At 44.5% G+C, this 13,687-nt stretch overlaps 1 protein-coding gene across 2 annotated transcripts in view; it reads right to left on the reverse strand.

The window, feature by feature from the left end:
- Positions 1-219: 219 nt before the first annotated feature.
- Positions 220-13,687, reverse strand: part of LOC116936738 (AF4/FMR2 family member lilli) — a 33,683-nt gene continuing 20,215 nt past the window's right edge. For both annotated transcript variants that reach the window (XM_032943906.2, XM_045168679.1), the window contains one exon: positions 220-6,466. In XM_032943906.2, coding sequence (XP_032799797.2) covers positions 3,324-6,466 — 3,143 coding nt within the window. In that variant the 3' untranslated portion in view covers positions 220-3,323. The remainder of the gene's footprint in view (positions 6,467-13,687) is intronic.

The following is a 13,687-nucleotide window of genomic DNA, read 5'->3' on the forward strand; positions in this document are numbered from 1 at the left end:
TTCTTATGGTACGATGTCACCTGTGTAGGCCGATCGGCCATTTCCACGTTCATTACTTTCTCTTTTCAGTGAATTAAGTGTGGCACCTGAACTGTTTGATTGACTCGAATAGATAACATATTTGATGAAAAATCCTTTATTAATACGAAAACGTGCATGAAAAACTTTAAATTTGAATAGTTTATGTAGTGGTTTATAAGAAATTTACTGTACAAAAAATGAAATTTTACTCAGATTTTTTCGTTTTTATTCCCACACACAAACAAATAAAGAATGAAGCACATATCTTTTGTATAGCGGCATTTTTATCTAACTGTTGCTTGAAAGTATCAATTATGGTGATTTCTTCTTCATTTGTGTTCTGTTGTTGTAACTAATTCAGATGAGGTACAGTCGATTGGAGTGCAGAGCATAATGGCTGGAAAATGAGAAAGAAGAATCAAGAAGTCTCCAATGGGACGAAGAAAATATAAACCCAATAGAGATGGGTTAATCAATTGTAATATAGTACAAAACGCCGAAAAAAGATTTAAAAAAAAAAAGAAATAGATTGAATAATGATTCCAATGACTGGTGTACCGCTCAACAGCGACGACACGGATTCGCACAATAATGTAATTTATTTTTTTTTTTTAATTTTTTTTTATAGATTTTGTCTTGTTTTGTGAGGGATTTGAATATATATATATATATATATGCGGGATGTTCCAATTGGCGGAAACAAATGAAATACACTGTTGCCTTTTCCGGCAGAGACAATAGGAGGAAATAAACAAGTAGTGGCGATTAAATATTGGTGACAAAGGGGGGAGGGAAGAAAAAACACAACGAGCATAATAACAAAAAAACAAAAAAAAAAGATTGATCCAACGGAGCTCGAAAATAAAAGAGAGTCACCGTAGATATCCAGGAACATGGTGTGGAACTAGATGCAACATACTATCTGATCCGAAAATAAGAAAAGAAGACATACTTCAATCATCCTCTACCGTAGCTCACCCACTCACATGTATGCACAGATCACGCATAATGCACGCTCGACAAACGCATACGTAAACCACGTGAAACGTAAGAAACGCGTGAAGAATAGACGAGAGTAGAAAAAAACAGAAAAAAACAAAAACAAACACGCAGCTTTCGAACAAACAAATGTACACCCGCAGGAAAATAAAAAATAAAATCCATCTAGTGAATAATTAGGCCGAAAATAGATGAAATAGAATAGGCCCAAATCAGTTTTGTTCTCTCTGCCTCCTTGCGAGAAGAATTGAATCCATTGTGTAGGGTGAGGGGACAAATTGGCGGATGAATGTATGCGATGGGGCAGAGAGGGGGCAGGTGGACGAAGAAATTGGTAGAGGTGACAAAGGACACGAGAGGAACCGAATACATAACTTTGAGAGGAAACACACTGGCTTTGGTATCGAGACATTGTTCATCATGGTCAAACATGTTCACGGGTGAAAACGGGCACATACGCTGTAAGACGATGCTTTTGATAAACAAACACAAGGGTTCGAAACAAACGGCTAAACCACGCCCTTTTATCCTCTATTAGGGAGAGAAGAAAAACAAAAGGGAAAAACCTAATCAAGAAAAGAGGGGAAGTATCTGTGTTGCACAACTGTACATGAACTCGCCCATTTTGTTTATTGATCTCTCGGAACATAACGGACACAGAGAGAAAATAATACGGAGCGGCGACATTGCACCGAAACGATGGTGTGCCTGATTTTCAAGTTTTTTTGGATTATATTCCTACTTTCGACGTAATCGGGAAATCGACATTGTTACACCGCGCCTTGCTCTGTGGTGAAGAAAGGCAGAAGAACAATAATGACACACACGCACGCACAAAGAAAAAAAGAAGACTTGAACGTGAAAGAAACCCTGCTTGGAAAAGAAAACAAGACACACACACACACACACACACACAAAAAGCGGGTGTCAATTCCCTATTGATTACGTGAGACTCGCCAGCAGAATATAATTTTTATTTTAGATTTCCATTTTGAACTTTCAACGCGAATTTCCATCGCGGTCGATGATGGCCAGCAACAACAACGATTACATTCCCCCTTCTTATTAAAGCATTCGACCAAATAACGAGTGAATAAAAAAAGAAGTAAACGAGACGTCACTTCATCACTCAATTAAGGACTATATAAATACATGCCAAGTTATGTATAAAGGAGAGTCATGGGAACAGGGCAGCGGTTACTGGGTAGGTGATTGGTGCATAACTTGTTCGGCCATCCAAAGAGAATGACACAAAAAGAAAATTTGAAAACCAATAAATAAACAAAAAAAAAACAAAAAAATGTAGGAGGGGAGGGAACCAATTGCTTCCCATAAAAAAAAAAAAAAAAAAAAATTGGCTAACTAAATCGTAAAACTAAAATTTTTTCTGGCTTGTTTGAAAAATTAAGGTAGTATACGTAAACTGAAACTAAGACTGTAATTGACATAAATTTTCTGAAAATAACCTGTGAGAGGATCACGGGGTTTCTCTTTGTGGTTCTGTCTCTTAATATTAATGAATAGCAACATGACACCACTCGTTATTCGTGAAGACATTTTCGGGGGGAGGGCTCGCCAAACAGGACACACACACACACACAAATAATAATAACAGAAAAGAAAAAGAAAAAAAAAAAACTAAACATAAAATTCGAGCACGTAAAGTAGGACGCGCGAGAGCACATCGTTGGGATTCAATCCGTAATTCAGGTGATTGGTAGGTGGTCGGAAAGAAGATAACAACAGACAAGAGGACGACGTACAAAAAAAAAAAAGAAAAAACAACCAGACATCAATGGCAAAAATGACATTCGGACGAAATACAAAACATCGGCTATCATAATATATTGCAGGATTAACACATCAAAATACTGGGTAAGATCAAATGGGAACGTTTTCCCCTCTGCACCCCTTTCGCAAGCGATGCTGTCCCGCTTCTTCCTAATTTTAGTTGATTGTTGTCATTGTTTTTGGCCGCCCGTTGATAGTTTTGCTCGTTGTGGCTTCAATGCGGAGGAGGGATGAGAGAGAGCAAGAGATTGTGGAACGAGGAGGGAAAGGGAGGGGGGACCTGGCGCTGGCCGATGTGAAGACGCTGATTCCGTTCATTATTAAACATGTGCGCCCCACTCCGACCAGACAAATCCAGAGGAACATTTTGTATATCATCATTTCTTTCAACGACTGAGTGAGAATTCTTGGCTTTATTCTTGCTCACTAAACGTTGCTTTCGAATTATGCTCGTCTCCGTTGCTTCAATGCATTCCATGACTTGTATCACTTCATTCTTCACTCATCATCATTCACATCGTCTCCTTGGAGGCCGAATTGCTCGAATCGATGTCGTCCATATCGTCCTCCGAGTCTTCCCCGCCCGAGATCATTGACATGCTGCTATTGGTCGCATTGGTGTTGGGCATGAGCAAGTTCACCTGGCCGACGAGGCCTCCGTTGGCGGCTGCGGCAGCAGCGGCCGCTGCCGCATTCAATCGGGCGGCTTTCTTCTGCTGTTGGACGACGCACTTTCTCATGTGCTTCTCGAGCGTCGAAGGGACCGAAAAGGGCATCTCGCAGAAGCGACACCGATAGACGTCCTTTCCCAGGCGGCCGTGCGTTTTCATGTGACGCGTCAACTTTGAGCTCTGAGCGCAAGCGTAGCTGCACAGCTCGCACTTGTAGGGTTTCTCGCCCGTGTGCGAACGTCTGTGCACCGTCAGGTTGGAGCAGTTCTTGAAGACTTTGCCGCAGTATTCGCAAGTGTCGTTGCGGCGACTTTCTTTCTTCATCGATGACGACAGTAGACCGCCGCCGCCACCGCCGCCACCTACCGTGCCACCACCCGATGGAGAATGCAGCGCTGACTGGGAGCCACCGTGTCCGGGCTGGAGCGGTCCACCGGAAAGCGATGATACGCCCGATTTATGGCCTGGCCCTGATCCACCGAGGTTCAAAGGGCCCAAGTTCATGCCGAAATTGAGGCTTTTGAAAGGATTGTTGTCGCCGGCAGAACCAACGCCACCCAATTTGGCCGTACGAGCCAGCAAATCGCGATCCATGGCGCCCATGGGCCCAGTAAATCCAGGGGGGAAAAAATCGCGACCGGGAAGTCCAGGTAGTCCAGGCAGCCAAAGGCCTGCGGCGAACAGTGATTCTCGGGCGTCGCGTTCACCTCCCCTCTGGTGTTGATTCTCTCCGTCGAGTTTCATGCGTTTCGAACCCGGTGCGGAGGAGAGCACTGGCGAATCTAAGGCGCGCAAGAGACCCGGAGCCAAGTCCAGTGAGGAGCCGTTGGCCGGTAGCATCAGGCTCTTGCGGTCGTCGCGAAAACGGAGCATTTTCTCGACGAAGCCGTTTTGTTCGTTGGCTGACTTGCTGCCGTCCACCATGAGGCCGCCGTTCTTGGCCAGCGACTCTTTATAAGCCTGCACGGCTTCGTGATGAAGATGACTGAAGCCCAGGCTGTCCATCAGCTCCTCCACAACCGAATTGGGGTTGTGATGATGGTGGTGCAAGTTGCGCAAGTTCTGCAGCGCGTGCAGGGGATGCTGGTGTTGCTGAATGGGACTGGGCTTGTCGCTAGGAACGCTCGGAGCCGGTGTTGGTGGTGCAGAGCTGGATTTGATCGTCAAATCTTCTGGGCAATCATCGTCGTCCTTTCTACCGTGATGGCGCTGACCGGTAGGGCGGTCACCGCCCTGGCCGTCCGTATCCTCGATGTCTTCGTTGTCGCTGTCGTCGATCAGCTCGTCGTCTTCGTCGTCGTCTTCGTCACCGGCATCACGATCGTCTCCGATGGAATCGGCTTCCGAATCGTCTTCGTCTTCCTCCTCAGCCGCCGATCCGTATTGGTCGCGGCGCGATGTGGAGTCGGGCGTCAGAGCGGCGCTGGATCGACCGCGCTGGATGCGTCGATGCGTCCTGATGTGCCGCCGCAATTCGATGGTTGTGGCGCAGCGGAAGTCGCACGTCGAGCATTTCATCGCCATTGGCTGTTGGTGCTCGCGTCTTATCGGACTCGAAGCTCTTTGCACGTCTCCGCCAGATTTCGGGCTGGACGTCGAGAAGGATTCTTCGGCCGTTGCTTCGCCTGCGCCGGAGGCAGCGATCGGCAGCGTAGAGTGAGTCGATGCCGAATTGTCATTCGACTTGGATTTGGATTCGACGGGCGACGTAAGCGGACTGGCTTCCGTCAGCTTGGCTGAGTTGGGCGATGGAGAGCGGGACCTAGAAGACGGTCCGTTGGGCTTGGGGCTCTCGGGTCCGTTTCCGGCCAGCTGTCGCAGTCGCTGCGAATAAAAATCGGCCGAATCCTTGGCGGCTGCTGCGCTAGACGGAATGCTTTGAGCCAGTGCCGAAGAAGCGGAGGTGGGCGTGCTGGTTGGTGGCGTTGACGGAGTCACGGCGGGAGGAGTTGGTCGCTCCCCAACAAAAGATTCCTGGATCGGCGGTGGGAATGAGATTCCGGACGAGCCGAGTGCCGACAGTCCGTGCAGCCCGGCGCGAAAGTGTTCGGGAATCAAATTCTCCGAACTGGCACTGGAAGCGGATGCAACGGCCGCGCTTCCGCCTCCACCGCGCACCAGTAGGTCGTGACTAGATGGTCGCGGAGGATAGCCCGACGACTGGGCGTTGAGAGATGCGCCGAAAGAGTGTCGCTCACCCAGCGGCAGTCGCAGTAATCCGAACGGCATGTGAGGATCTAGTCCGGTCGACAGTTGATGCGAATGCTGGCCGAGGCCGGAGAGCAGCATGGGGAATGAAACGGGCGATGGCAAATGGGCAGACATATTGACGGCTGTAGATGCGCCATTTCCGCTGCTGCTGCCGCCACCACCACCGGTCCGTGCGGAATGGCTACTAGTGCCACCGCTGCTGTTCGACGACGTAGGCGGCATACGCGGATGAGGTAAAGGGAAGGACAGATGTTGCATCGCTGATGATGATGATGACATTGACGATGCGGCTAAGGAAGCCACAGAGTGCGGAGTAGAATTTGTTAATCGATGTCCGGATCCCGATGACGATTCAATCGATCGATGGTGATTGGCCAAGGCGGCGGCCAGAGGAGCGAACGACGCCGGATTGATCCCGTGCAGATGATGGGCTGAATGGGCCTGTTGATGTGAATGATGCTGATGCTGCTGCTGCTGCTGCTGCTGCTGCTGCTGTTGTTGTTGTTGTTGTTGTTGTTGCTGTTGTTGTTGGTGGTGGTGCTGCAGTTGCTGGTGATGGTGGGCTGAAGCAGCTGCGTGAGGCGACAACGGTGTCGGGCATTTCTTGTGGTTGGAAACGGGTGAATATCCAGTAGCTCCAGATCGTTCAGGCCAGTCGCCACAGCCATCCGGTACGTAGATCCGGACACCGTGGTCGTTTTGAACGTGTTGCAACAGAATCCACGCACTGCGGAAACGTCGCTGGCAAGTAGAGCAGACATAAGACGCCGGTTCTGTACACAAAAAATAAAGCAAAAATAAATAAATAAATAAATAAATCGTTAGATTTACATAGGTAATCAGTTAAAAATCAAAGGATATCCTATTAGTTTCATTTGCAAATCCCATCGCATCAGCTGGAGGAAATATTAGTTATGAAAATAACACAGCTATGAAATAAAGCCAAAGTTTACGCTTTATTACCATGTCAAATGTACGTTGAAAAAAAAAAAAAAAAAGAATTAATGAAGGGGTGTTGAGGGAATACGCGCACGGAATATGGAAAACAAAATACGCGTATGCTATAACGGTGTTTTGTGTGAGTAATATAACTTCAATTCTTCGTGTACAACATATACGGCAGGATAGGGTTCAATATCCAACTGCATATGTTCTTTTTCCCTTTCATTCCTACTTTGTTTTGCATTTATAGGAAAGAGTATCTGGTTTACTCTGCATTTCCCTCTTTTTTTCTGGTCTTTTATACATTATATCCGTTATGTGTGTAGAACTGACGTAAACACGAGTTTTTTGTGTCACCCCCTTCCCCACCTTCACCCTCTTCCAAAACATCATTTTGTATATATAGAAAGAAGCAGATGCAACCGGAATAAAAAAAAAAATGAAAAAAGCAAAGAGAAGAAGGGAGGAAAAAAAAAACAAAAACGCTCAGTCCATCCGTCAACCGCGACCCTATTCCAATACCGCACCGGGTGGGAGAAAAGAGTGGAATTAGGACGATATGCGTACAAGAACACATCAAAAACACGTGTGGAAAGGGGTGAGAGATGGACAACAACAACAACTCGAATACGCGCACACACACACACACACACAGAAAAAACTAAGAGAAGGAAACCGTGCGATATTACAAACGGTATGGAAGAAAGAAGGGCAAAGGGGGTTAACGGGACTTGAAAGTTGCCCAGCTGAAAAGGGAAAAAAAAATGAGGGGGGACTGTAGCTGGAAATGTGCAGCCTGCGCAAGCAGGAACCTACACGTTGCGGCGGATGAATAACCGCTATAGATAATAAAGGTTCGATGTACAAAAAAACAAAAAATTGAAAAGAGAGGACAAGAGGCAGGAAAGAAAGAAAAGAAAAAACAGAAATCCTTGCCTGTTTATGCGGTTCAAAACGAACTATACGCTACAATTTGGTGCATGTGTGTAACAGTGGGTGTAAGACATCGCCACCGATAGACAGGACGGCAGCTGTGACATCATCAACACATCCTCAGAAAGAAAAAGGGAAAACAACATTGAGCCTGAATATGCGACTAAACCACTGTGGCCAGCCATGGCACGGTCAAATATTTTTCAGATTCTTTCGTGCTAGAGAAAAATTCAAAATACATTTGATGGTTCGTGGTGCATTATCCAAGACCGAGCCTATTGTTTTGTTTAATCGTTTCGTGAATAAATAAAAGGAAGGAAAAGAAAGAAAACAACCATCAAACAGGGTATTTACACGAATAGCTTCTTCTGCTTTTACAAGTTCCAGACTTCCATCTAGTGCTTGTTTCTCTCGTTCACCAATCACCACACATATTCACATCACGATACTGATTATCTCGGCATGTCGTGGTCGTTGGTTCTTTCTCGATTTCCTATTCTTTCTTCTCCTTCTTCCTTTTTTTGTGTTTCTTCTTTCGAAACGAGTGTGAAGCATTCATTTACCTCGGCAGTTCATGTTTCTCACATGTTCCCCTTTTATTTATTTATTGTTTCTTTTTTAGACGTTGATGATCAACACAAATCAAAAACGTAAAAAGTCTTTAAGAATAGGCCTCACGATTCCTGTCAATCAACTATGTCGCTTTCTCTCTCTCTCTCTCTTCTTTTTCTAACAAAAATTCTTTCTCGTGTCCGTATGAAGATGTATTCAATCGTCGTCGATGGAGAGATAAAAAAAAAAGAAATAAAAGAATCTCGTAGCCGTGATGGACGGCTAGCATGTCTGCCGGCTAGTTATCTATGGCCAAACACACGGCGATTGTTTTGTTGCTGTTGTTTTCCCATCGAGCGCCTCTTCTTTTTCCCTCATCAGATAGATGCAGCTGAAAATATATCAGAGTCAGCCGATGAATCATTCGGCTGAGGTCTAGCAGAGAGCTCACTCAGCGTGCAATCATTAGCATATGTATGCATAAGCCAATGGATAATAAAAACAACAGCTCCCGTCTCATTATCTCTGTCGCTTCACGACTTCATCTCTGATTGTGTTCATGTCCTGCTGAGCTCCGGCAATACGCACACGAGGGCACTGCAGCCGCACATAGACACGCATTCTAAAAAGAAAACAACAACTTTGCATTCGCTACTACACACAATGTATACCACAAGTACCTAATTAGCCTCTCGTTTTATTGTTCCTTTCTTTTTTCTTTCATTTTTTTTTTTTTACATTTCAATTGCTCGACTCCGTGCGTCCTCCGACGCCGCTATTCGATAATAGATGCGTAATGGAAGCGGAAGAGGGTTGAGTTTATATCGGGCCACAAATGTACCATTTGCGTGATGATATTGCACGAAAAGAAATTAACGCCAAACGTCTTACTTTCAGCCGGCTGTCATGATCGTCATCGCAATCCACCAAAAGCCGGAATTATATAGTCATGCAGCCGTCAGCGAGTAAGCAATCGACTGAAGGCGAACGGAGATGGAGGAAGGTGGACTGTTGAGCGAGGTCATGCTTCCGCGTCCATCAAGTGATCGATGACACTGATCGACAACTACGAAAACTGTCTATTATTACAATAGCATCGACATCAGCTGCACTCCGCTATCTCGATCCCGAAATTTTGGCTGCGATAAGTAATTTTCTTCGTCTTAAAGATTACTCGCATGTGCTGATAGAAATGTATTTTACCCTTTGACATCTGATAGCCACGGTACTAGCTCCTCTTCACTCATCTCTTTCCAGCCAAAGACAAACTTAAACCACGAACAAACAAAAAGGGAGGATGTACAGCCAAAAGAATCAACTTGCAGCCATCCGTTTGAAAACAAATGACGGATCCTGACGGACAGCTCGACAAGTCACTGGAACTAGCAACTAAAAAGGAACATTACACACACAACCAAATCCTTAGCAGTGTCCCTTTAAAAATGAAAAATAAAAGAAGTGGTTTGGGAAAAAAGTCAAAAATAAAACAAAAGTCAAAGCAACAAAAGAGGCCGCAGGTATTCGAAAAGAAGAAGAAGAAAGAGAAAGAGAGAGGACTGCATCTGCATGAAACCCTCGGCAACAAGAAGATGGAGGATGCCACGCTTTTGTGACACAACGGAATTCTCGCTGACCAATTCATTCTATTTTCGAGTGTCTTTTGCATCGGTTGCCTCTTCCGCGTGTTCACTCTCCTTTGCCTGCGGTCATCAATCAACGTTCCAGTTTGTTTGAGCCCCCGTATTCCAAGTTTAGATCTGATATCGAAGTGCCCGAATCCCGACGAGATGACGTCGCGACGGACGTGGCCAGCACGGCGTGCTCCGAACGCGCCATGCGCCCATACTTGGCCTTCGGAATGATTTGGCTGGTTTCGCAATAGTAGACGAATCGCTTGATAAGACGACACCAACAATGGCACACGTATAACCAGTTAGCACAACCATGAACTGCGCATATATTATCGACCTTTTCAAATTTCAAGAGTGAACTACATCAGAATGGCAACCATGACATATCCATCCATTTCACAGCCTCTATGGCTGTTTTCCTTACTAAAGCTAATGTTTTTTTTTTTAAGTTTCTAGTTCTTAAAACAGTTTTTGATAGAAACTCGAGTTATCGTTCCAATTCTTCTGCTTGTTTTTTTCCCCACCTTGCCCTGAATCGGTAAGAAACCGCTGGCAAGCGCAACCCGTACGCATACAACGGCCATCACTCTATGTGCTTATGTATGATTGCCAGTGAAATGTTGTCACGCTTGTGCTAGACCATAGAGAAGAAGTCGGACTCTAAGAGAGCATCAAAAGAGAGAGAGAAAAAAAAAATTGTTTTGGTGACAGCTGGCTCGACTTTTTTGATTTTTCTTCTTTTTCTTTTTCTTTTTGTGTTAAGCGCAAAAGAAACGAGGCCGAAGCAATAGCTGGGCGGTATTGCTTTTGTTAGTGGACCTGTCCTATGTATACTACATACGGCGGCGACGGCGTACATCTATTTATTTTCGTCCTCATTTTTGCCTATTTCTTCTCTCTTCTTTTTCAATCAACCATCCGTTTTACGAGTTTGGCCATTGCCGCCGACGCCCACTGCCTCCGACGCAACCGCCGAACTTGGCCACCGCTTCCACTTTAATATCGTGGTGTAACCTAGCCAAAGTATGCAAAGTGCGTGGCGGCAGCCAGCACTTGTCACCCTCCTCCATAGTTGTTGCGAGAGGGAGAGAGACTTTTTCTCAGCTTCTTAAAAAGCGACCTCTTCTTCTCCTCGTATATGGAACAAGCCCCTAACACGCCAGTCAGACATGTCCCCATCTTTCTCTTTCTCTCTCTCTCCGTTTATCGCCGAACACATACGCTGGGCTGGATGTCCTTTTTGTGCTGGTATACAGCAAAAGGGAAATGGAGACTATGCAACACATCACAAACATATCAGTCTGGCAATGACGACAAAGCAATCGGTGAGTTTAGCATCAGGATAGGACCACAGCGTAATATCACGTAATAACAACGTAATGCCATAAGAAAATAGTACGAGTTACGCGATGTTGAAGAAGGGTGAACAAAACAAGACGACGAAAAAAAAAAAGAAGAAGAAAGATACCCTTGCTGTTAAGGTCGTACGTCAAAGTGTTGGCTCTTGTAGGGCAGCCCGGATTGGACTGGGCGGCGACGGCGGCTTTTTTTTCAAAAAGAAGAAAAGATTGAGATTTTTTTTGCGTTTTTTTGTTTTTTGTTAGAAGAGTGCGTGCAATGGCGTGTTCAGCCGATGGATGCGCGCGCCAGACATCGGCAAAAGAAAGTCAAGTGCGACCCGCCTGGCCAGCCACACAAAAGGGCTTCGTGGTGGTTGGCAGTGCAAGTATAATGGATGGTCAAGGCTGGCCAAGAATGTTGCGATCGTGATCTTTGAACCGACAAACACAAACCGAGAGGGGGAATGAGGAGTTAAAAAAAAAAAAAAAAAAACGATGTGGCGGACGAATTGGTCGGCATTATCACCGTCTCAAAAGCTGGTGCCATACCGAAAAAAGGCAAAGCTGAACACAGCGAGACAGGAGCCCATTCGTATTTTGTTTAGGCCAAGACAAAACCAACCCTTCAAGTCAGCGACGAAGCTCGTCAACGCCATGGAGATCTTATAGTATGTCTTACCGATTGATCCTCCCTTTTTCCTCACCGGTACAAAAAAAACATCGAAAATAAATTGAAAATATAAAGTAACAAAATAATTGAAAAAAAAAGAAAAAAAAGATGCCTAGCTCGCTTTTCAGGAGAATACGTTTTTGTTCACACGCCCAGGTCCCCATCATGGGCATTGCGTGAGGACCACCTCCCTTTTCTTCTCTCTCATTTTTAAAAAATTCTCCTTTCTTTCTTTTTCAATCTCAAACCGGTTAGACTTTCATAAACATTACGTTTTTCCTTTGGCTTTTTGCTTTTTTGCTTTTCTCGCCTTGCGTCGGATACAAATCATAATGCCGCGAAAGGTAACACATTCAGCGCACACAAGTAAATAAAATACAAAATGACGCCAACCACGTATCATTTGCAAGAGTAACGCCAACTTGAAAGGCGACTCAAGCACTGCCAAAAAAGATGACGGGTCGCCGAGCGTCGAGCGCTTTTATTTATTTTTACGTCAGTCCGAGTCCGCCAAATGGACGACAGAATCAAGAGAGGGGAAGAAAGAAAGAAAGAAAAAAAAAAGAATCTAATAAAATGCATAGGAGATGAGGGCGAGGTGGCCGATTCGATGCACATGCCAAGCTAGTACACCATACACTTTCAGTGCTGTTGAAAGAAGAAACAGAAACCATTGAAACGTGGCTCGGCGACTCGACGTCGACGATTTATACCAACCTCCTAACTCTTGTCGTTCTTTTCACCTAACCGCTTTCATAGACATAACTCTGTCAGTGCCGTTTGACTCAACTGCAGGTTGTACGGTCTAGACATTTTGGAACAAATAATGAAAGGCAAATCGCACCGTCAAAAGATCAACAGCGGAGACCTACTATGAGCTAGCTAATGAACGTCTTTTCGGACCAGTTAAACGTTACCTGTAAGTTCTGATACAAGAAACGCAAATGAATTCAAAAGAAAAGGAAAGAAAAAAAAATAAGATAAAGATAAAAAAAAGGGAGCAGATAAAAACAACAAAGAAAAAACAACAAAAAATAAATTTAGAGAACCATACTCTTCATCTCCCACCATTTCCCAGCTGCTCAATCAAAGTCGACGATGACATTCTTTTCATCTTCTTCTTTTTTTTGTTTTTTGTTTTTTGTTTTTTTGCCTTGAATTTATTTCATCCGCCTTCTTATTTCCCTTATCCCAATTCCTGTTTGCTTTTTGTTAGTTAATTTTATTTTCGGTCTTTCTTAGGGTCTGAAAAGATCCAATGAAAAAACAAAACAAAAAAATAGAATTTTAAATGACGGTTATCGTTTGTCTGGTCTCTTAAAAAGTGTTTGGTGAATCCTTTGCTCATTGCCCCACAGCGATGACATTTTGGCCGTTACCCTCCGTTTCAATTCGTCAGAAATTATTCAGTCATTATGTGTCGTCTTTTCAATGACGAAAAGCCAAACAATGGTCACAGTGGCTATTGAAAATCAAAAAATAAAATATAAATAACATACACACCTACACAAGCGTCGTGTTTTGGTGGAAGATGCAGCGAACGGAAAAAATGTTAAATTGGAAAACAATAGCTGGATGGTTCGGACAAAACAAAGTCGACTCTTGAATTGACTGTTCCATTTAGCGTGGTAGCATAATCAGTCGGTTACGGCTGAGGGCACTTTGTCCGCGCAAACATAATCAACGTCAAACAACAACAAAAACAGATAGAACTCTGCTTCGTCATTTGCCATGTCTACGAAATCAAATCTCTTCGTGAAACGTATTCCGCACAGCCGAAATAGAAAGAAAGAAAAAAGAGAGAAAAATAGCCAAACAGGCGATTCTTACTTCTCAAAAGATTGTATTTTTGCTTTACTGTCGACCCGTTGTTGTTTTGTTTTTTGTTTTTTGTTTTTTTCTTCCCTATCTTATTCCGTTTCGTCA

Source organism: Daphnia magna, linkage group LG2 (assembly GCF_020631705.1).
Source record: "Daphnia magna isolate NIES linkage group LG2, ASM2063170v1.1, whole genome shotgun sequence".
NCBI lineage: Eukaryota > Metazoa > Arthropoda > Branchiopoda > Diplostraca > Daphniidae > Daphnia > Daphnia magna.